The sequence below is a fragment of the Mus caroli genome, unplaced genomic scaffold, assembly GCF_978045245.1.
Source record: "Mus caroli unplaced genomic scaffold, Mus_caroli_1 scaffold_17, whole genome shotgun sequence".
Classification (NCBI taxonomy): Eukaryota; Metazoa; Chordata; class Mammalia; order Rodentia; family Muridae; genus Mus; species Mus caroli.
In genome coordinates, this window is record NW_028227272.1 from 29,436,553 (window position 1) to 29,460,625 (window position 24,073).

Genomic DNA, 24,073 nt, shown 5'->3' on the forward strand with positions numbered 1-24,073 from the left:
ATATGGTGGCTCACAACCACCTGTAACAGGGATCTGACACCCTCTTCTGGGGTGTTTGAAGACAGCTACAGTATACTCATATAACTAAAATAAATGTTTTCTTTCTTTTTTTTTTTTAAAGTTTGTTTAAAAAAAAAAAAAAAGAAATGTTTGCCTGCCTTCATAGAGCTAACGAGGGAGTTCTATATTGTCTGCAACTTATTTCTTCCCTGACTCTTCCCTGTTGAATTAACTAAGAACTGAATGTTTCCTGGGCACTAGAGATCATTACTAGACACTGCATTATGAGTTTTGAATCATATTTTAATTTTTTGCAAGTGGTAGACAAATCGCTATTAGCTGACTTAGGCAAAAGGAGAGTGTATTTGTTGTTGTAATAAATAGTTCTGGGTCTGGCTTCTTACCATCAGGTCCTCTTTATCTATGCTGACTTCCTAGCCTTTCCTCCCAGTTTTAAGATGGCCACTAAGTTGGTCCCAGGGTCAAATCCATAAAATCAGGAGTAATAGTGTTTGCCCAAGTGTTTTCATCTCTACAGTCCCATTTCTTTTGTGTGGACTGGTTTAGGTCTTGTACCACTGCCCCCACCCCCTTCCCAGCATCTTGTAGCTGGGAGGCTTGATTGCTGATTGGTTTAGGTTTGCCACATGGGATCAATTGCTAGGGCGAGGGAGAAGGCACAGGGAGGAAATGAACCTCCAAATGTAAAGGAGGCCTTTTTTAGGTCAGGGAGATTGAATGTGTGGAAAGGCAAACAACAAATGTCCAGTATAATCAGGATTTATGGTCTAATTTCTTATTTGATCTTTACCATGACTCTAGAATTAAGTATATTTTATTGAAGCCTTTCTTAATCACAGGAAGAAACTCCTAGCCTCCTAAAGTTAAGCTTGGAGGACCTAGAATTAAATCTCAATTTAATTGGGACCTGAGTACTTGTGGGAAGGGAGCCTAGTGTTTATGAAAAGTGATGTTAAATCCTGCCTGACATTGTAGTATACAAAAGCAATATAGTGTTCTGATTCAGAACACAGACTGTAGACACAGAATTCCTGGGTTCAGATGTTTTTGAGAGGGATCCAGTATATCTTATGTACTGGCCACCCATGCCTTACCGCCCCCCACCCCCCCAAAAAAAAAAAGTTGTATGGAATCCAGAAAGAAAAATCCTGCTTTTCCCCTGTGTTAGATGGGCGAGCTCAGTGAAATCATGTGACCTCACTGAGCTTCAGTCTCCTCTTGCACAAGGTGGGGATGAGGGCCAGCACCGTGGCATGGGGTTATGGGGATGGTTACATTATTTAATATGCATAGGGGGCTTATAACTTCCTGACGCACAGAACACTCTATTTGCTATGATTATTGTAATTAGTGTTATTATAATCTTTGGGGCTGCCATGTAGGAATGTGGATTGTTTGTTAGCACAATAAAATAGATTTACATCCATTTGAACATACTCATTAAGAATTCCAAATATATTCTATAATTTATCTATCTATTTATTTATTTTGTTTTTTCTTTTTTTTTTGTTTGTTTGTTTTTTTGGTTTTTCGAGACAGGGTTTCCCTGTGTAGCTCTGGCTGTCCTGGAACTCACTTTGTAGACCAGGCTGGCCTCGAACTCAGAAATCCGCCTGCCTCTGCCTACCAAGTGCTGGGATTAAAGGCGTGCGCCACCACGCCCGGCTATTTTGTTTTTTCAAGACAGATTTTTCTGTGTAACAGTCCTGGCTGTCCTAGAACTGGCCTTGTAGACCAAGCTGGCCTTGAACTCAGAGATCTACTTGCCTCTGCCTTCTGAGTGCTAGGATTAATAGTGTGTACCACCAAGCCTAGCTGATAAAACTCTCTTATTGTATTTTATCTAAGGGATATTAGGGTGCTTTTGGAAAGGAGGGCTCTCGTGATGTATCACATTGTTATATGAGGCTATCTGTTTATCCTGATCAACATTTTCAGTAGTGCCTTATCTATTAAAATCATAAAACCAAGCTTTTTTGGCAGATGTGGTAGCTTGCACCTATAATCTCTATACCTGAAAGGCTGAGGCAGGAGGATTGCTATTCATTTTTAAGGCTAACCTGGACAATATAGTGAGTTCCAGGTCAGAGTGAGACCCTGTAATGGCTATTCTTGGTTGTAAACTTAACTATATCTGGGATGATCTACAATCCAGAATTGGAAGGCTCACCTGTGATCCAGATCTTGAGGCTGGAAGATACAAGTTTCTGACCTGGATCTTGGCATGGAGATCTTGAGGCATGGTGGCTATGAAGCCCAGGAGACTAAGGCAAGGAGATCTCTTCTTCTCCTGCTTGTATTTACTTGCCAGCACATCTGTTGGAATATACCGAACAACTACTAGATCCTTGGACTTCCCATTCACAGCTGACCATTGTTGGGGAGTTGGACTATAGACTGTAATTCATCATAACAAATTCCCTTACTATATGGATAGAGACTATCCATAAGTTCTGTGACTCTAGAGAACCCTGACAAATACAGACCTTGTCTCAAAAAAGAAGCTGGGTAGTAGTGGTGTGTACCTTTAATCCCAGCACACAGGAGGCAGAAACAGGCAGATGTCTGAGTTTGAGGACAGCCAGGGCTACACTGAGAAACTGTGTCTCAAAAAAACCAAAAGGAGGAGAAGGAGGAAGAGGAGCAGCAGCAGCAGCCACTGTTGTCCAAGTTGCTTTTTTAATTTACTGAATATGTGAAGTTATGGTAAGGAACTCACATGGTAGGTGGCATTCAGATTAAGTTATCTCAACAGATTAATTTATCTCAACAGATTAAAACAAAGAACAGCATGAACCTTTTTAGAATTATGATTAAAATTAACTTTAAAAGGAATAAGTCTATTATAACCTTTTAGATGTAAAGGTCAGTTGGTATTTCTGTATCACCACAGATAATGGCTGTGAGTCTCTGTTCTAGGTAGAGGTGTTTCTCCACGAACATCTGACCTTTCTTTGTACTACAGTAGTATCTCTAGTGAAAATCTATTCTGAAATGCCTTGTGTTGCCCTGAGGTGCCCAGTCCATTGGTAGATAATTCCTGAAAAGAGTTTATTATATTCAATTAAAACCTGTCTCTCAGTTGGGAAGTGGTGATGAACACCTTTCATTCCAGCACTTGGGAGTCAGAGGCAGACTAAGCTGGTCTAGGCATACCTGGTGTACAGAGTGAATTCTAGGACAGCCAGAGCTGTATAGAGACTCCGTCTTACAAAACCAATGTATCTAGAACCTTCCAGTAAGTAATCTACTTTTTGTTGTCTGGCCCTTCAGAGTAAGTGACACATCGAAGTAGAAACTTAAGGGTCCTGTGGAGAGTCCGTTATGTTGGATGGTGTGTTGCTGGAGCAAGCACATGAAAGAGTGCTTCAGAAAAGTGGACGTAGGTGAAGGGCTAAGGCAGACTTGTGAAGGAACGTTTTACTGAAGCAGACACAGGAGAGAGGATGTCCTGCTAAAGCAAGCATGTTAAAGAACACGTGATGAAGGATTCTTCACTAATGACATGCATGTATTGATCTGCCTTACATTGCATAGTTGAGATCCATTTCTTGGGACTTCATAGAGAGAAAATGCACTAAAAAACTTCTGATGGTGTGCTGCAGTTTCTTGTTGCTTCCATTGACTCAGTTTGATTGGCAGATTAATGTCAGCTGAGACAGAGTCAGGTGCTGAGACAAGACTTGTGGTGAGGCAAGACCCATGGAGAACACATGATGTTTGGAGGGTATAAATAGGACTCAATGGACAGTAACGGAGGCTGAGCTCGGCTTGCTTATAGAGCTAGCTGTATAACACTTGTTGGTTTTGAGTCTTCACCAATCTTCGCTTTGCTGAGAGAGGCACTGCAGAGAACTTTTCCTGGTGTTCCTATTGGCCCTGGTCCCTCCTGCTGATTTGTGCCCAGGCAGAAGCCTGGCTGTCTCTGCTAGGTAGTGCCAGGCTGCTGACTCCTGTTTGCTATCCCGACTACCAGAACTGGACTGCTGATGTATCTGTGAATTGTTTGCAAGAGGATTGAGCTGCCACTGTTGACCTGTGAACTCAACTGTCAACAACACAGATGGGAGTTGCTCCAAAAGAACCATTTCTAAACAGGTCCACTTCCCCCGTATCCACTACCTAAAAAGGCTAAAAGGGAGGTTAAAGCATCTAAAAAACACCATTAAAAATAAGGTTTAAGCTGGGCAGTGGTGGCGCACACCCTTAATCCCAGCACTTGGGAGGTAGAGGCAGGTGGATTTCTGAGTTTGAGGCCAGTCTGGTCTATACAGTGAGTTCCAGGGCAGCCAGGGTTACACAGAAAAACCCTGTCTGGAAAAAAAAAAAAAAGAAAGAAAGAAAAGAAAAAAAAGGTTTAAAAAATTGTCAAACACATGCATATATATATAAAGATAATTATTCGGTACCTTTTTATATGGTTGAGGATTGCATTAATAAATTGTCTACTAGTGTTTTCTGATACCAACTGATTTTTTTTCACTTAGTTATTTACTTATTTGTTTGTTGGTCAAGATCTTTCTATGTAGCCCTAGCTATCATGAAATTCACTGTGTAGACTAAGTTGGTCTTTAACTCACAGAGATCTACCTGCCTCTGCCTCCTGAATACTTGGATTAAAGGTGTTGATAGCGCTGGGCATAGTATTGCACCCTTTTAATCCCAGCATTTGGGAAGCAGAAGTGGATCTATGTGAGTTCCAGGCCAGCCTGGTCTGCAAATCAAGTCCAGGACAGCCAGGGCTCTGTAACAGAGAAACCCCTTATCTCAAAGTGGTGTGTGTGTGTGTGGATAGGTCAAAGGGTTGTAAACACTGAGTTTTAATAATTTTAAAGTGCCTTTGGCAGGCAGGTGTTACATAAATGCTCAGCATTAGTAAAGGTGTTCTTTGTTTTTGGAGACAGGGTTTCTCTGTGTAGCCCTGGTTGTCCTGTAGACCAGGCTGGCCTTGAATTCATAGATATCTACCTGCCTTTGCCGCCCAAATACCAAGATTAAAGGTGTACACCACCACCCATCTGTAAATAAATCTTAACAAGAAAAAAGGGCTATTATTAAATTGGCCTTTGAATCTGCAAACTGTGAACTAGTATCTATATAAGTTAATGGGTCTCAGGTATTTTGTTATAGTAAGGCAAAATGGACTAATACAGGAAGTCGGTATGAAGGAGTGAGCTTGTTAATATTAGACCTCAGACTCTCCCCCTGGAGAAGGATCAGCCATATTTTGTGTACTGTCCCTGAGCTACCTAGTGTCGCAGCCACTTCAAGAGAACACTAGGATATGCTTCCTAAATCTTGTATTCTACCTTTACTCATCTGCTGAACTCAGCCCTTCCCTTGAAAAGTAAGACATTTCCTTTGTTCTATGGGTTACTTGGGCCTCTACCTCAGTATCCCCAACTGCAAGTGGGAATCATTACTCCAGGATATTTCACCTGGGATCTATCTTAGTGTATCCTTACATCAAAAAAGAAATGTGTTTTTAAAGTTTATTCCCTCTTCCTATTCGTCTCCCTATCCCCATCCCTCTCCCGTGTGTGTGTGTGTGTGTGTGTGTGTGTGTGTGTGTGTTCACGCGTGCATCATGTGTGTCTGTCTCTCACTGGCTCAGGAATGACTTTCTATTGGAAATTGGATGAGAAGCCACTCTTGTCACACTGTAGCAAGGAAGTTATCAGATTGGGTACTTCACCTTTGACTATGGAAGCGACTACTAACTGAGTACAACGTATGTGCCTGCCTTTAATCTCAGCACTTTCGAGGCAGAGGCAGGTGCATCTCTGTAAGTTCAAAGCCAGGTTGATCTGCAGAGTAAGTTCTACCAAGGCTACGTAGAGAAACTTTGTCTCAAAAAACAAATAAAAGATTAATTTATTTGGTAAAAGGGATTCTTTCTTCTTCTTCTTCTTCTTCTTCTTCTTCTTCTTCTTCTTCTTCTTCTTCTTCTTCTTCTCCTTCTCCTTCTCCTTCTCCTTCTCCTTCTCCTTCTCCTTCTCCTTCTCCTTCTCCTTCTCCTTCTCCTTCTCCTTCTCCTTCTCCTTCTCCTTCTCCTTCTCCCTCTCTCTCTCTCTCTCTCTCTCTCTCTCTCTCTCATCTCTTTTTCATCCTGTGAATGTTCTGCAAACACTCATTATTACTGAGCCTAATCCCCAGCTCTCTTTTTACTTTTATTTTGAGACACTGTTTTACTAGTTATCTACTCTGGTCTTGAACTTATTATGTGGCTGAGGCTGGCCTTGACTTTTCAGTTTTCCTCTCATTTTCTCAAGTAGCTGAGACTACAGAAGAGATTTTTTTAAATTATTTTATTTTATTTTATGTGTATGGGTGTTTTAACTGCTTGTATATTTGTGCACTATGCATGTGTAGTGCCTGAAAGAGGCCAGAAGAGGATATCATATCACTTGAACTGGAGTTACGATTGTGAGCCACCATGTGGGTACTGGGAACTGAACCCTGGTCTCCCAGAAGAACAGCCAGTGGCTTAACCACTGTGGTGGTTTGAATGGGAATGGTCCATAGGTTTAAATATTTAAGTATTTAGTCCCCAGTTAGTGGAACTGTTTGGAAAGGATTAGAAGGTATGGCCTGTTGGAGTTCGTCAAAAGACCCTTACTCACAAAGACCATAGAGATCGCCATTGCTGCAAACCACATGAGGATTTTTATTGACCCAACATGCTGGGGACTCCCCTCTCAGCATGCAGGCCAGAGGAGAGACATAGAACAAAGAAAGAACACACTTTTTATACCTTTGTAAGGGGCAGATTTGGGAAATAGGGTTCTCATTGGTGTAGCAAGTAACCCTTTCAGGCATTGGTTGGTTTGCATAGTGACTACCTTTGGCCTAGTGACTCACTTTGCTTGCCCCCATGGTGGGTTATTATGATTTGGTCAGCAAAGCAATAGTCCATTTTGAACTTATGGGTTAGTCACAGCTACTAACGTCACAAGGAATCCTAGCAAGGTCAGGGTGGTTTGTGGTCTTTCTCAGAATTCAGTGTGGGGCGGGGTAGGGGAATTTCTCTGGGAACTGCTATCTTGTTATGGTTATTTCTCTGAGAACAGCTAATATTGTTTTGGTAGCTGTAGGCTTTAATCATTTTGACCGCTAAAACTATGTTTTTACATTTGTTTAGTCAGCCAGCTTTTTTATCTGGCTTTGCACTTGTCTTGCTAGTATAGTTTGGAAATTCCTTTTCGAAGGGGGAAGGTACTGGGTGGTCTTGAATTCATTTTGAATATTACAGCCTTGTTGGAGGAGGTATATCATTGAGTGGGCTTTGAGGTTTCAAAAGCCCATTCGAGGTCCAGTTTCTCTTTCTCTTCCCTGTGCCTGTGTATCAGTGTGTAAAGCTTTCAGCTATTGCTTGGCACAGTGCCTATCCACTTCTTCATGATAATTATGAACTCACCCTCAAAAACTTTAAGCAAGCCCCAAATTTAATGCTTTATTTTATGAGTTGCCTTGGTTGTGATATCTCTTCACAGAAATAGAACTGTAACTAAGATGCTAGGCAGTGGTAGCATACGCCTTTAATCCCAGCACTCAGGAGACAGAGGCAGGCGGATCTCTGAGTTGGAGCCTAGTCTGGTCTATGGAGTGAGTTTTAGGACAGCCAGGGATACACAGAGAAACCTCATTTCTAAAAAACAAAGAAAGAAGAACAGTAAATAAGACAACCTCCAAGCTCTCTCTCCAGCCCCTGGTAGAAGGGATTTTAAAACAAGTAAGTGTCTGGGCTGAGAAACAGGAGTTATTATTTTTACCCAGATCACAGTGAATCTAAGGAGCAAAGGAAGCAAGGTGGAAAGATTTGGAAGCTATGCAGCCAGAGAAGGAACAAAGAAACATGATGAGAGGATGTGTGCAAGAAGCTGAGTGCTAGAGAGTGATGCTTAGCATTGGGGTAATTGGAAAAGGCTAGTGTAGCTCAGAAATCAGGCTCTTCCTCCATCACAGGCCCAGAGGACTGGCAGAACAGAATTACTGCAGCAAATGTCTTGGGGGGAAGTGCCTTAAATTCATTTCCCTGGTTCATACTGGCCAAGCACTTGGTGACTGAGGCATGAATCACATGGGTCTAGGTACAGCTTGTACTTTAGTGTTTATGTGCTGAGTATGCAGGTATGCAGAATGCAAGGGTTATGGGATCATGGTAGCACCCACCCAGATTTCAAAGGAAGCCTCCGTAGGAGGCCAAGCAGAAGTTTCTCACAGGGCAGAAACTTCCTCAGAGAGCCCAGACAAACCTTTTCTGGTGTAGTCAGGCATGTTGGGGAGCAGTTTTGACCCCAAAAAGGTAACAACTGTCAGCAGTGGGCCTGGTAGGCAGAGAGCTTCTGGCAGCATGGAAGACCAGCCTAGGTGATAAGCAGCAAAGTCTTGGGGACTCACTCCTCAGCAAAGTGTGAGAGACGTGGCCTTGGGCTTCATCCGTTAGTGTCTTCCTTGCTGCCTTTTCAGACTGGCTTTGGACTACTTGTTCTTTCTACTTATTGCTAGCTTTCTTTTATTCTATCCCTATTCCACCATTTTTATCTTGGGTATATGTAACTTGCTTATTGTTTTAGAGGGAATCACATATAGCCATGATTGCTATAACTGTAATTTTGGCTACTTTTTTGATTTCTTTTACCTATCACCCTTCTCCACCCCATCCCTTCCACACACTGTCCCCCCACCCCCATCCCACCAAACACTAGGTAGGAGAAAAGGAAGGTTAGAGGGAAAAGGAGGCATGATCTCATTAGACTGCTTCCTGCTGAGGAGGGGCATCAAGTTCCTTGGGGCAATGTTGATCTTAGCAGTTGGTTCTTTGCTCATGACTTCTTGATAAACTGCAGCAGCCTCTTGGAGCTCTGGCATTTCTATACCTTCTCAAGAGTCCCCAGAATTCCAAGTGTATCTTCAGCTGGCAGAATCATGCCTTTGCCAGAGCATGAGACAAATCGCAGTTAGCTTCTGTGCAGCCTAAAGTAGCCCCAAATCCCACACACCCACAGAACATAACTGTTTTAAGAAAGCAACATTCTCACTACAGGATGCCTTGAGTTTCAGATGAGACTTTGGACCTTTGCTTATCACTGGAGCTTGTTATGACTTTTGTGGAGAGGAATGAGAAATTTGCACTGTGAGGTGATAAGCTTATGTATTCACATGACTACAGTCTTGGGTTGTAGCTACCATGTCTGCTTCCAATAACCATTTTTGCACACTTTCCCAGCAAATCATAAATGGATGAAAGTCACTAGAGTCACATGTGTCAACTTATCATAGGGACCTTTGATCCAGGGACACTCCTGACTCGTTACTATTATCTTAAGATAAAGCAGGTACATTCCAGCCATGATAGTCATTTTTGTCTTGATCCATAAATAACACCTCCCCCATTTGACCCAGTTTGCAGGTTCTAACTGGTCTCGATGTTGCTTATGACCATACTTCTCTCAATCGTCCTCCAATAAGCTATGTTCTATACAGCTTAGGTCTGTTTGCTTCTTTCCTCAGTCTCATGGTACTCTGGGGGCTGCACTGGGTTGTTTCAGAACATATAGATGTGAAGTCTCCTTAAAATACTTGCTACCTGTATTTAATTTTAGTACACTTATTCATTTTTTTACTTCTTCATTGATTTATGGGAGGTGTGTGCATGTGTGGAGGTCAAAGCACAACATGCAGATGTTGGTTGTCTCCTTCCGCCATGTGGGACCTGGACACTGAATGTAGGTCATCAGACTTGGCATGGGTACTTTTACTCACGGAGCCATCGACACCACGATTATGTGTCTGTGGTGCTCAAAGTTGGACCAAATGCCTCTGCATGGTAGGCAAGTTCACCACTGAGCTACCTTTCCAGGCTTGCCTTCTATGAGACAAGGTCTTGGTGTGTAACTAAGACTGCCATGGAACTTGCTGTACAGACCAAGCTGGCTTTGAACTCACTCTTCAGCCTTTGGTGCTCAAGTATTGAGATTACAAGCTTGTATCACTGTCCTGGCATACTGTGATGTTTTAGGTATGTGTTGGTTAGTTGTCAACTCGACACACACACATACACACAGAAGCCTCGGTTGAGGAATTGAACAGATGCTTATAGAAGAGGCCTGTGATAAGCATGTAAGAAACTGGACTGACTTCATTCTTACCAAGCCTCTCAGCTCAGTGCACATTTTTGGAAGAACAGTTGTTAACTGGGAGAATTCAGTTTCTCCAGACACTGCACCTTGGTCCATGCCAGTTTGCATTTGTAAGGAAAGGCAGTTTCTGGGTGTGTTCCCCTGCCACTCTAGACTGATATCTCTCTAGGTCAGGCTTCTGCTTAGCTCCGACTCTCAGGGCGTTACCTTAAGCCTCTTAAGAACCTGGCCAGGTTTCTTGTAGATCTTGCCACATTTCTACATGGACTTGAACTACAGGAAGGGAAGGAAAGTGGAGCTGCAGCTGCTCAGAGAATGGCTTGTCCAGGAGGGCTTCCAGGAAGCATGGAGGCAAAGGGGATGGCCTCAGTCTGTCTGTCTTTTCTTTTCCCCTGCCGTTCATTACCTTAGGTAGAAATGACAGTTAATCGTAGAGCTTACTCTCTCTATATTCTGGGGGAGCCTAGCAGTTCATCATTAAAAGAAATCAGTTCTTCCATGCAGATTGTATTACCCAAGAAAAATGCAAATTTGGGACTAACAGGGTGGTTCTTTGGGTAAAGGCACTTGACACCTGACAACTTGAGTCCAGTCCCAGTACTTGTATGATAGGAAGGAGGGGTTAGCTCCCATAAGTTGTCCTTTGACCTCCTCCACATATATGTGCACACACACACATAAATGTAGTAAAGATTTTTTTAATTATTTATTTTTATGTATATGAGTACACTGTAGCTGTACAGATGGTTGTGAGCCTTCATGTGGTTGTTGGGAATTGAATTTTTAGGACCCCTGCTCGCTCTGGTTGGCCCCACTCGCTCTGGTCAACTCTGCTCACTCAGTCCATGCTTGCTCTGGCCCAAAGATTTATTTATTGTTATACATAAGTACACTGTAGCTGACTTCATCTCATTACAGCTGGTTGTGAGCCACCATGTGGTTGCTGGGATTTGAACTCAGGACCTTGGGAAGAGCAGTGGGGTGCTCTTACCCACTGAGCCATTTCACCAGGCCCGTAAAAAAATTTTTGTTTAATGCAAATATTTCCACTGGGGTTGGCAAGGTAGCATAAGCCCATATCTAAACAGGAACATTGGTTCACATTCTCATGAGCCGTAGGTACCAGAAACTCTCTGTTAAGTTAGACAGAAAAGTGAATTTTTCTTTTGGAAAAAGAGATTTGGTGTGTTTTATTAGCTGGAAATTCTGAACTAGTTAGAGGTAGTGACCCTGAAAGAAGAAGAAATGGCATGGTGACTCTCAGCTGTAATCCCAGCACTAGAAGGCTGCGGCAAGAGCATTTTATTAAAGACAGCTCTCACATTGCACCTCTGTATTTCTATAGATGATTTCTGTAGTATGAGCTGGAAGTGGGGTGCATTCCTGTAATTGTGATATTTGGAAGGCAGAGGCAAGAGAAGCATCCCAAGCTTGAGGCCGCCCTGGTCTACCTATAGGGTGAGTCTGAGGCCAGTGCTACATGATGAAACCCTGTCTCAACCTCCCAACACACACAACACACACACAGTCTCTGTAAGTTGAATATCCTCAGTGTGTTAAGAATAATTCAGATTTCACAGTGGTTTGTAGTTCGTGTTTTCAGGTTAGGAATTTGTAATCAGTAGTCTAAGGATAAATATTCCCAACTGGTCACAAACATTTTAGCTAATTTGATTTGAATTGGTATCTTTCTCAGCCCAGTTATTACAGTCCTCTGCACACAGCCAAGATATGAAATGGGCTGTGTGTATGCTGCAGTGTTGGGAGGAGTTTCAAGGTCAGGAGATTAACTGTGGCCATTGTTGCACAGTAGTGTTTTATGAATCCTTGTTTTTGTCATTGGCTCATCTTGGTGAAATTTATACTTTTTAATTAATGTTATGCTGAATGTATTTATGTCTCTGAAATACTGGTTCAGACTTTTTTTTCACCACCACCCCCTTTCTTTTGAGCAGTTAAAAGAAGATGGATGCACAGAGTTCAGCTAAAGTCAATTCGAGGAAGAGGAGGAAAGAGGCACCTGGCCCTAATGGAGCAACAGAGGAAGATGGAATTCCTTCCAAAGTGCAGCGTTGCGCAGTTGTAAGTGAAGAGCTGTGACTGGCAACGCCCTGGTGGTGGAGGGAGAGAGCAATAGGACATGGATGACATTGCCATCGCTGTCTCGGATAGTGGTCTTAAGTGATGGGCAGAGCAAGCCGTGAGTGGGAAAGCTGTTAGCTTTCTTGCCACATGAACTACAACTCAGTTGTGGGAGCTGTACATGGGGATTGAGAAAAATGGTGGGAAAATTTGGAGGATGTGTCCATATTGGGCTAAAAGTCAAATCTGTGGTAACAAAGTCAAAGAGTGGTGGTTCCGGCTAGTGATTTGGGATGTGTCTGTGTTCTTCGGTCCTTCCTGTGTCAATTCTTCACTTTACTGCTGGGCACAGCCACCACTGCCTCCTATATACCTCCATCTCTGGGACTTTACTGTCATACTTCCTAGCCTACTGTGAGTCTTAGGTGAAGGACACCATTGAAAACTTCCTATCTTGTCTCAGCTTGGTACCTTTCTAAAGCTTCCCCTAAAAACATAGCAAAAGACACTTGCGGATCATTGGAGTTAATGTTAAACCATAGGAGAATTATGTTTGGAGAGTAGAGCTCTGAAATGGGTGTTGGCACAGACAGTAGTGTGGAGAAAGTCATTTCCTTTGTTTTCCTCCAGCTTCCAGAGGGTATTCATTGTGTGGCACTCGGTGTGGCACTGGTGCTTCCACCATCACATTGCTCTGACTTGCAATTCCCTGCCTTCTCTTTCTAGCTACAAAAACTTTGGGATTGCATTTACCATGTCCATATTATCCAGAATAATTTTCTTGCCCTGATAGCCAGAATTTAGCCGTATTTATAAAACCTCTTATGCCATGTAAGGTAACATTTTCACAGATTCCATAGACAAAAACATGGACATTTTAGGAAGTGTGATTCTATATGTCAAAGAAGACTCGGAAGATGGCTTAGTAGCCACCAAAGCTGTGTTCAGTCCCAGCACACCAGTACTTCTGTACTGGGCAGGCAGGCATCTCTGAGTTCAAGGCCAGCCTGGTTTACATCAGAGTGGAGGCCAGCAAACACTACAAGTGGGACACTGTATCCAAAAAGCAAACAAAAAAGTAGTGCATTGTTAATTTCTGAAAGTTTCTCAGCGAATCCAGACTAAAGAGGCTGTGGCTGAAGCTCAGCTGTCCACCTGGAGGAAGGACAACTAATAAACTCCAATGCTGCAGGCTCTGTACGGGGGCAGAGCCGAGGCTTCCAGTCTGTTGGAGAAAAGAGCTTTGAGAAGATTGAAACTCCTTGGTCCTTAGAACTGGAGAATTTCATGACTTTAAATTACTTTGCTTCATAGATTCCTGTAAAATGTTTACATGGGGTTCACTGACCTTCTATGCCATCTCCTGACCCCTCACCCAGCACGCTGACTGACCCTAGAGGGAAGAGCATCTGCCTCTGTGTGCTGTCGCCACTGTACACCTGTATTTTCAACTCCTTTTGAGCTCTGTAGCAAAAGCAAACAAAACTGTTCTTCTCTTGGAACAGCTACATTGAACTGTAACTGATATATCATGTAACTGTCTCACAGCCCGCAAGTCAGTCGTTTTCTGTATAATCACAGATTGTTTTTTAGTCACAATGCCATAACCAATTTTAGAGTATATTTACCACCCACAGAAGCCTTGTATTTACTAGCAAATCAATCATTTCTGCTCAGCTTTTGGAAACCACTAATGTTTCTGTTTCTTTGGTGTTGCTTTGTGCAGACATTATTTAAAAGTGGAAACATACATTATGTGGCTGGCCTTTTTCACTGAATATGTTTTCAGGATTAACTCATGTCATGGTATATGGCACTGCTTAATTTCTCATTGCTAAATGACACTTGTATCTTGTATCATTCCACATTTATTTCTGCACTTACATGTTGATGTTTGAGTTGAACAAACAGTATTATATTACATAGTTATAATATGGTATCATGGCAGTAGACACTAGAACAGTGGTTTTCAATCTTCGAACTGAGCAGAAATGCTGCAACTCTTTAATACAGTTCCTCATGTTGTGGTGACCCTCAACCATACAATTTTCATTGCTACTTCATATATGTAATTTTCCTATTGATGTGAATTATAATGTAAATATATGACATGTAGGATGTCTGATATGCATTCCCCAAAGGTGTCAAGACCCACAGGTTGAAAACCACTGCCTCAGCCTAGTTTAAAAAAAAATTAGGCAAAAAACCTACAACTTCACATGTAATGTGAAGATTCATGACTCCTCTGCTCCAAGACTAGGAATGAGGCTAGGATATTTATCTCCTCCCTTCTGCTCAGTGTTGTACTAGACATTCTAATGGCAATATGGTGTGTTAAAAAGAAATAAACCATCCAGATTGAAGAGAGCTGGGTTAAATTGTACTTGTTCACAGATGACAGTATTTCATGTACAGAGAATCCTAAGGCATCAACAAAATATGACAACCACTAACACTAATAGGTGAAGCCAAGCATGGTGGCACACACCTGTAATTCCAGCTCTTAGGAGGTAGAGATAGAGGATCAGGAGTTCAGAGACCCTTTCTCAAACAAAACAAACCTAGTGGTTGAGTTATGCAGTTACAGGACCAAGGAAATATACAGAAGTCCATTGTACTCATCAGTTACATCTCTGTATACTAATAAGAAACAACCGAAGTGCCTTTTTAAAAAGTTCCATTCATTATAGTATCCAATAGAAATAAAAATTTAGGAATAAATTAAACAAAACCTCCCAACTGAAGCCATGTACAGAGAGGCAAGCTCGCCCACATTCTGGTTTCAGCTTTGCTTCTTAGCACATATGGTTCTCATAACTTCCCTGCCCTTTGCTTCCTCTGTAAATGGGTGGCACTGTGGTCGTCCTTGCTTCCTAGGGAGCATTGGAACACAATCACAGCAGACATTAAGCAGCCAGGGTCCACTGAGGCACTGCGCGCCTTCCCGCTCTCTAGTTGAAGGAGTGCAGAGGTTTTGTCACAGGGTCCAAGGCTTGTTGCTCCACCATGCTGTGGGGAGCCATCTTTCCAGAGCACCGCTTAGCTTCCCAGTCAGACTGCTCGGTTTATCCCTGAAATGGCCAGAAAGGTGTTCCTTCTTCACCCCACAGTTAAGTCAGTCTGAAGAAGGCTGCAACGTTCACTCTTCACTTTAGAATACTTTTCTTTCCTTCTCAGTGTTATGAAATTTTAGTCACATGATTGAATAACTGACTGTCCTTTAAAGGTATAGCGAGTACTTCAGTGAACACCATTGAATTTAACTTAATTTTTTCTTGTTCAGGGTTTGCGGCAGCCAGCTCCTTTTTCTGATGAAATTGAAGTTGACTTTAGTAAACCCTATGTCAGGGTGACTATGGAAGAAGCCTGCAGGGGAACTCCGTGTAAGTAACTGCTTAACGGTTTTATTTGCTGTAGTGTTCAGCATGCTCGTCTGCCTCAGTGTTCTGTTGGAGGGGTAACTCCTTCACTCTATAAAACTCTAAATTGTTTTCCTTGTTAGGCATTTGTTTCTTGGGTTGTTGGCTTAGTGGTCATGAAACAGAAAAACAAAATAGAAAATATCACAACTATTGGCCTGATGGCTGAGAATGTCGCTCGCTCATTGGTAGGACATTCAAGGACCTGGGTTTGATCCCCGTGGTGGTAGAAAAGACAAGACAAGAATCTTGCTAGCTCTAGCTGAATTATGACTTGTTTGCTTATTTGGTTTTTTTGTGAGCCGGGTCGTGGTGGCATATGCCTTTAATCCCAGCACTTAGGAGGCAGAGGCAGGCAGATTTCTGTGTTCGAGGTCAGCCTGGTCTACAGAGTGAGTTCCAGGACAGCCAGGGCTACACAGAGAAACCCTGTCTCGAAAAACCAAAAAAAAAAAAAAAAAAAAAGAACCCCCCCCCCAAAAAAGGCAAGTGTTCTACATTCAGCTGTATTTCTTGCCCTGTGATTATGTCTGTTTTTACAAATATCCAAATAATCAATATACTGTCATATACTTTTTCTAGCCTCAGCATTTTTTCCACAGTTCTTTCTCATGGTGTCAGTCAACTACAATTACACCTGTAATCTCAGCTTGGAAGTAGAGGCAGGAGGATCATTTTAGATCATCTTTGGCTATCACAAAGCAAATTTGAGGCCAGACTGAAGTTGAGACACTGTCTCAAAAAGCCACCCACCCTCACAGAAAAAAATGACTTACCTATTGTCTTAATCAGGGTTTTACTGCTGTGAACAGACACCATGACCAAGACAAGTCTTATAAAGGACAACATTTAATTTGAGCTGGCTTACAGGTTCAGAGGAGCAGGGCAGCATCCAGGCAGGCATGGTGCAGGCAGAGCTGAGAGTTCTACATCTCCATCTGAAGGCTGGCTTCCAGGCAGCTAGGACAAAGGGTATTAAAGCCCACACCCATAGTGACACACCTACTCCAAAATGCCACACCTCCGAATAGTGCTGCTCCCTGGCCCAAGCATATACAAACATCACACCCATTAACTCCAGTTCCAGGGACTTGACACCCTTTCTGGCCTCTGTGGGCAGTGCATGCACAAGATACACAGACACAGCTGGGTGTGGTGGTGCACATTTTAAATTCCAGCACTCAGGAGGTAGAGGCAAACATATCTCTAAAATCAGGTACAGCCTGGTCTACAGAGTGAGTTCCAGGAAAGCCAGGGCTAAATAGTGAGACCATGTCTTAAAAAAAAACTAAACCCAACCAATTAACCAATCAAACAAACAAACGAACAAAAAACCGGAAAGACATATATGCAGGTAAAACACAAAAAACAAACAAATAAAAGGAACAAAATAGACTACCTACCCACACAAATGAAACATCTCATGAGCATTTGTGGTAAATGCTAAGTCATACAAGCAGTCAGACAGCTAATTCTTTCTTTACCTTTTTCTAATCTTTTTCCTGTTCTAATTACCATGATAAGTATTCTATCTATTCTACCAATATAGGGCTGAACTTAACTCCAGGCAAGCACAAAGAGTAAGATGTCATTACAACCACAATACAGTCTCACACATATGCAATGAGTTTATGAATTTTACCTCTCATCCTTGTTCCTGGTTGGCCTGGAACTCTGTAGACCTGGAACTCAAAGATCCACCTGCCTCTGTTCCTTGACCCCTGTGCCAGCATTGGGATTAAAGGTGATTGTGTTTGGTTTGGTTTGGTTTGTTTTTGACAGTGTCTCTCTGTTGTTGCCTTGTGACCCACAGAGATCTGCCTCCCAAGTACTGGGATTAAAAGTTGTGCACTGTGATTACTTCTTAATTGTGTTTATGTTTGTTTTTTTTCTAAGTAATGAATAGTAAAGTATGACTGGAAATGGTGCTAGACAATGGCTAGGGGATCCCAGGACCCATTGGCTGTATTTATTATTATAATACCTAGAGTCCTAAAACAATAACAAATACTAGCCCCTGAGATTATTCTTTTTATGCAAAAAGTATTTAGATATGACTCATCTTATACTACCTTTCTGATTCATGAAGCGAATTTAATTAATTTGTTATTTAATGGGACAGGTTTTCACTATGTGGTCTCTTAATTTTTTAAAAAATTACATTTCTCTACTTATTTTGTGTGTATGTCTATGTGTGCATGTTGAGATGAGGGACAACTTTCAGAAGTTGGTTTTCTCCTTCTACCGTATGTCTTGGGAACTGAACTCAAGTTGGTAGGCTTCGTGGCAAGTACCTTTATCCACCGAGTCATTTCACTGGTCTGGAAGTCAAATTTCAAAATGCCAACGGACAGTTCATGTTTCACATTCAACCATGGTATAAAATCTGTTGGAGTCAGGAACTTTTTATGTATAGCATAACGACACACGTTCAGAATAATACCTTACTCAGATCTCTGCACAGTTACCCAGAGTGTTGTTAGATTATCCACATATCATCTTGGTAATTTCAAAAACTGAAAATATGTGTGGTGGTAGGCTGAGGGTGTGACGCTGAGGAAGAGCACAGGCTTAGCTCTCCTCAGACTGTGGGTTCAGTGTGTAGTGACTGATTGACAGAATATCTCAGTAGACAGTGAATTGAAACTGGATTTTGCCTGGCTGGGGAAGGCATCTGCTTGCTTAGCAAGAGTAATGCATCCACCTTATTTATAACCAGAGAGTGACTGGCTGTTGCTCTCAACAAGATGAGACAGTTGCCAATCAGGGTGTGGCTTATTGGTGCTTGCTTCTCCCGAGACTTTTGCAACAGTGACCCCTTCTGACCATTTGGCTAAAATGGTCATGTGTATTGCTCACCTCAGAGACTGGAGGTGAGTGAGGCCTTCCTTAGGATACTGCTGTGGTGGAGCACTTGGAAGGGGCACTGCAGAAGTGTAGGTGCATGTTGTTTGGGGAAAGGCTCAGCTGTGTTTTATTGTGCTGGCAAATAGTCTTCCTGGGTAACATTCCACTTTTCCACTCCCTAGACAGTGATTACTCTGCCAGACCACCCCTTGCTTTGCTGTGGCTATTCTACAATATGTTCATAGCTTTTACAGTCTAGTCTGCTTTTTAGGATCAAGTAAAAGGGTGTCATAGCCCCTCAAGCCTTGCTTCAGAAAACCCAGTGTTAGTTTCTTCATGAATTCTCGGATTAAAAGTAGATAAAAAACCAACTCCTGGTTTTTGTTGTTGTTTTGTTTTCAAGACGGGGTTTCCTCTGTGTAACCTGGGCTGTCCTGGAACTCACTCTATAAACCCAGGCTAACCTTAAACTCAAGAGAGCCTCCTGCCTTTGCAGGAGTACTGGGATTAAAGCCATGTGCTACCACTGCTCAGCTGATTCTAAACTCACGTTTTATTTTATTTTGTCCTGTAGATAAATAAACCAAGTTTAAAAAGGATGGAAGCTGGTTGACAACTTGAGCTAACCTTTATGTTATAGAACAATAGTAAATATACGTCAATAGGACAATGGTATAGCTCCATGGTAAAGCAGGCGCAGGGATCCCTGGGTTTTAAAATTCTTAGTATCAAAAGAAAACCACAGCAGGTGGCAGCAGCACAAACCTTTAATTTCTGAGTTTGAGGCCAGCCTGGTCTACAGAGTGAGTTCCAGGACAGCCAGGGCTACACACAGAAACCCTGTCTCAAAGGAAGGAAGAAACACACTTATTATTTTCCATTATATTGGCCTGTTTTACTTAATTCTAATGTTTTGGGCCAGCAAGATTGACTCATAGGTAAAGGAGCTTGCTGCCAAGCTCCACAGCCTGAGTTCAGTCCCCAGACCCCACATGGTGACTCCCACAAGTGTCCTCTGTTCACTATGTGTCTCCATGGTGTGCTTGCATATGCTTACTCTCTGTCTCTTTTATACCCATACACACATAGTAGATAAAAGCAAAAATTTCAGTAAGAATGTATTTCCTGTATTATAACCTGATGTGGCACCCACAGCACTGAAAGAACGCAGATTGAGAAGTCTTCCTCTCAGCCTGTCTCCCCGCCATCATGTCTCTCTTAACAGCAACCAGGATGATCAGCTTCTTGTGGCTGTCTGAGTACCTAGCTTATGGCTCCTGCACCATGTCATGGGCTCAGTTTTCCAGTAAAGCGTTGTCTCCACACCTTTGCTATTGCAAACAATGCCACGGTGAGAGTATGTCTGAAAGACCGTGTCCTGGAGTGACAGTGGCTGGCTCGAAGGAGCCAAGCATTTGCCATTTGTCTTTGATAAATGTTGCTGAATTATGTTCCTATCAGCAAAGTATGATTTCTCAGTTTAAATATTACATGTTTATGGATAGAGCTATTTTAAAAATCTAAACCTCTGGGCTGGCGAGATGGCTCAGCAGGTAAGAGCACTGACTGCTCTTCAATAAGGAGATATCTGATGCCCTCTTCTGGTGCATTTCAAGCCAGCTACAGTGTACCTGTACTATACATAGTATAATAATAAATAAATCTTTGGGTCTGAGCGAGCGGGCCGACTGGAGTGAGCGGGGTTGACTGGAGCAAGCAGAGGTCCTAAAATTTCAATTCCCAACAACCACATGAAGGCTGACAACCATCTGTACAGCTACATACATTAAATAAATCTTTTAAAAAATCCAAACCTCTTTTTTAAAAAAAGATTTATTGATTTTTATTTATTTGAGTACACTATAGCTGTCTTCAGACACACACCAGAAGAATGTATCAGATCCCATTACAGAGGATTGTGAGCCACCATGTGGTTGTTGGGAATTGAACACGGGACCTCTGGAAGAGAAGTCAGTGCTCTTAACCACTGAGCCATCTCTCCAGCCCAAATCCAAACCTCTTGACAACCATTTTCCTTTTCCCTGATCCACAGCCCTTAAGAGGCTTTTTTTTTGAAAAGCCTCTTAAAAACCTGTTTTTGAGACAGGTTTTCTCTGTGTAGCCTTTGCTGTCTTCAAACTCAAAGAAATCTGCCTGCCTCTGCCTTCTTAGTCTAGGATTAAAGGCATGTGCAACCACCACCAGGCAAGAGGTTTTGTTTGGCAGTAATCATGCCCTGGATAAACCTCATTGGCTGAGATACTACCGTGCAAAGCTTACCGCTCCTGGGACAAGGGGAGAAGTATGTCTCCAGGCTTCAATTCTGTCCATCAGATGGGACTCTGGTCCTTCTTTCCTTAAGAGGTGGCCATGTTCCTATTGCTGCCCTCTGCTGCCACCCTGAAATAGTTCCTCCTTCAGTGTCCTTAGGCTCCTGGACTTGCTCATTTGAAACACAATGAGCAATACGTTTATTTGACCCTGGAATTGGTCTCATGCACTTGCAGATGATTTCCTGGCTTTTCTTTTCATAGGCCACTACAGTTATTAAAAATAACTCAACAGACAGTTCTTTTTTATTCTAATTAATGGAAAAAGGAAAAGATCTGCTTGTCTCTGCCTTCCAAGTGCTGGTATTAAATACATGCTTTACCATGCCTAACTAGGATTTATTTTCAAAGCAAAGTGTTACTTATTAGTGATCAAGGCAAACTGAAAATGAGAATGTTAGCAGTCAGAGCGGAGTTTTACATTCTGTTTAAACAAACCTGAAATGTCGTAAATTACAGGGGGAGGGTTTGGGAGCTGAAGAGATGGTGTAGTGGTTAAAAGACCCCAGTTCAAGTCCCAGCACCTATGGTGGGCAGCTCCCAGTTGCCTAGGAGTCTGGCTCCAGGCAGTTGGATGCCTCTGGGATAGGTACTTGCATTTACATGCACACACCTCCTCCATACATATATTAAAAGTTCATCTTTTCTTAAGGCAAGGATTTTGAAGTTCAGGATATGTATTCATTGACTAAATATTTAATATATCTTAGGTGGCATTAAGGAAAAACTACTCAGTCCATATAAAAACATGGACCCCAGTCTAAATTCTAGATATCAGAGATAGAAGTGGCCACCTTTAGTAAGGGAATAATACCTCAGTCTTTGGGCCTTCTTGTGTTTGGTTCAGGTTCCTCTGTACAGTTGGACTAAGACAATTAGTAAAATGGCTCATGTTTGTGTTTTATTTTAATAGAAATAGGCACTGGACTTAGGGCCTTATTCAAAGCCTCTACACTATATATACATATGAGATGTATATTGAGATATACATATGTATATATACATATGTGTATTTATATCTCAATAGGGTTATATACCAGACTCTCTTTTTACTTTTATTTTGAGACAGGCTCTTATTACGTTGTCCAGACTGGCTTTGACTTAATCTGTAGTTCAAGCTGGCCTTGAATTTGGTAATCTTACTGCCTCTGCTTCCAAACTGGTACCATGCCTGGTCCTAGAGAACATCTAACAAGAGAGGCTCTGTTAGAATGAAAGTCACACAGTGCTATTTGAGTTTGTCAGGTGTGAGACACTGAGTAAATATGTTTTTGTAATGAGTTTTTTTGTTTGGATTTAGGTGAGCGGCCTGTGAGAGTTTATGCGGATGGAATATTTGACTTATTTCACTCTGGTCATGCCCGGGCTCTGATGCAAGCGAAGAACCTTTTCCCTAATACGTATCTAATTGTGGGAGGTAAGAAAGCAGCCATTGACTTTACGTGTTGTCCAGAAAGAGAGTAATTTCCCTCCTGTTCGTGTGCTGTGAGTGCTCTGGCCCAGGACTCCTTTACTAAAGGAATGAAGTGTCTGTCTTAGATTCAGTCTGTGTAGGACAGGCTCACTGAAGTCCTAGATGATCTTGGTGTTCACAGCTGAGGGTCTGCAGTTATATACCGTTACAGAGCTGCATTCATCCAGTTGTCTACTTAAAAACACTGCATCTGGACTTTGCTGCATCAATTTTGAATCAACAGAAGAAAATTCTGTCAAGCAAATGCTATATGGTCAATTCCAATCTTATAAAATGAAAATAGGAAAGAAAACATTAAAATTTTTATTTTATGTATATGGGTGGGTTTTTGTTTGTTGGTTGGTCTTCATGTGTGTTTCTGTACCACATGTGTGCCTGGTGCCCAAGGAAACTAGAGAAGGTATCAGATCCCATAGGACTGGAGTTACAGACAGTCGGGAGCCACCATGTCGGTGCTGGGAATCAAGCTCAGGTAGTTTATAAGAGCAGCCAGCTCTTAGCTGTGGAGAGATCTCTCCAGCTCCAATACAGTTTTAAAACCCTCAATGGTGTAGAAATACAGAGCAGGTTCATTTCAAAGTCAGGCTCTGAGTTCCATAGTTTACCCTTTTCAAAAGTGTGAGCCTTACTGTAGCAAGTGTTACTCCTGAAGGTTAGTCTTAGATTAGGAAGGACATTGTCACCCAGCCTGAGGTACATACAGGAGATTCTTCTCCATATTGGTTGGGGATGGGGTAGGCATTGTCACAGGCCTAGAAAGTAGGAGACGATGGGAAGGGTTGTTGACGAGGAGTGTTAGACAGGGACCTTGACTTACAACTGTGTGATGCTGTGATGCAGTCTGCAGTGATGAGCTAACGCATAACTTCAAGGGCTTCACTGTGATGAACGAGAATGAGCGCTATGACGCCGTGCAGCACTGCCGCTATGTGGATGAGGTGGTGCGGAACGCCCCCTGGACTCTGACGCCTGAGTTCCTGGCAGAGCACCGGGTAAGACTGGCCGCAAGTACTCATTCCTAGTTCCAACACCCCCTCAGTGTTTGGGGGAGAAGGCTGGTTTTCCATTTGTTATGCTTCATTTATGCCTTCTATGTAAGTTTCACATAGAGATGACGACTGTGTTATTACTATAATAGTGGTCACAAGCACTTTATAGTCACTGTGTTCTAGTTGCTCCCCACAGCCGCCCTGTGGGGATAGTTAGTATCTCCATTAACACATGGAGAACAAGGTGCAGAGAGACTGAACAATGAGCTCCGGGTTACTCTGTTACAGGACTTAAATGAGCCGTCTAACTACAGGATGCTTTCCCCACTCAATAGGTGTGTCCTCCTTTATGGTGTGGCAATCTCTGGACTATCCATAGTCCTAGCCATACACGTGCAGCTTATCTCTCTGGGTTAGGAAGGTGGCTCAGCAGGGAGAGGCACTTGGTGCCTGGCTTGATGACCTAAAGTTGAACCCTGAACCTACATTCTGGGTCCAGATGAGATCTTAACTCCTGCAAGTTGTCCCCTGGCCTACATACACAAATGTATGAACAAATGAACACATACAAAATAAATGTAAAAAAATATGTTTATATTCTAAAGCCAAGGGACTGAAGCAGGAAAGTTTGAGGCCAGCTTGAGCTACATAACAAAGACCTTGTCTCAAAACCATAGGTTGGAGAGATGCTCAACATTTAGGAGTGCTTTCATTCTTTCAAAAGGCCAGAATGTTCCCCGCACCCACACGGGGTGGCTTTCAACGGCTT

The 24,073-nt window shown here is 42.4% G+C and overlaps 1 protein-coding gene across 3 annotated transcripts in view; it reads left to right on the forward strand.

Moving 5' to 3' along the window:
* Nucleotides 1–24,073, forward strand: part of Pcyt1a (phosphate cytidylyltransferase 1A, choline) — a 42,617-nt gene that overhangs the window by 7,361 nt on the left and 11,183 nt on the right. For all 3 annotated transcript variants that reach the window (XM_021184604.3, XM_021184606.2, XM_021184605.3), the window contains exons 2-5: nt 12,119–12,245; nt 15,529–15,628; nt 22,142–22,258; nt 23,156–23,307. In XM_021184604.3, the coding sequence (XP_021040263.1) occupies nt 12,129–12,245; nt 15,529–15,628; nt 22,142–22,258; nt 23,156–23,307 (486 nt within the window). In that variant the 5' untranslated portion in view covers nt 12,119–12,128. The remainder of the gene's footprint in view (nt 1–12,118; nt 12,246–15,528; nt 15,629–22,141; nt 22,259–23,155; nt 23,308–24,073) is intronic.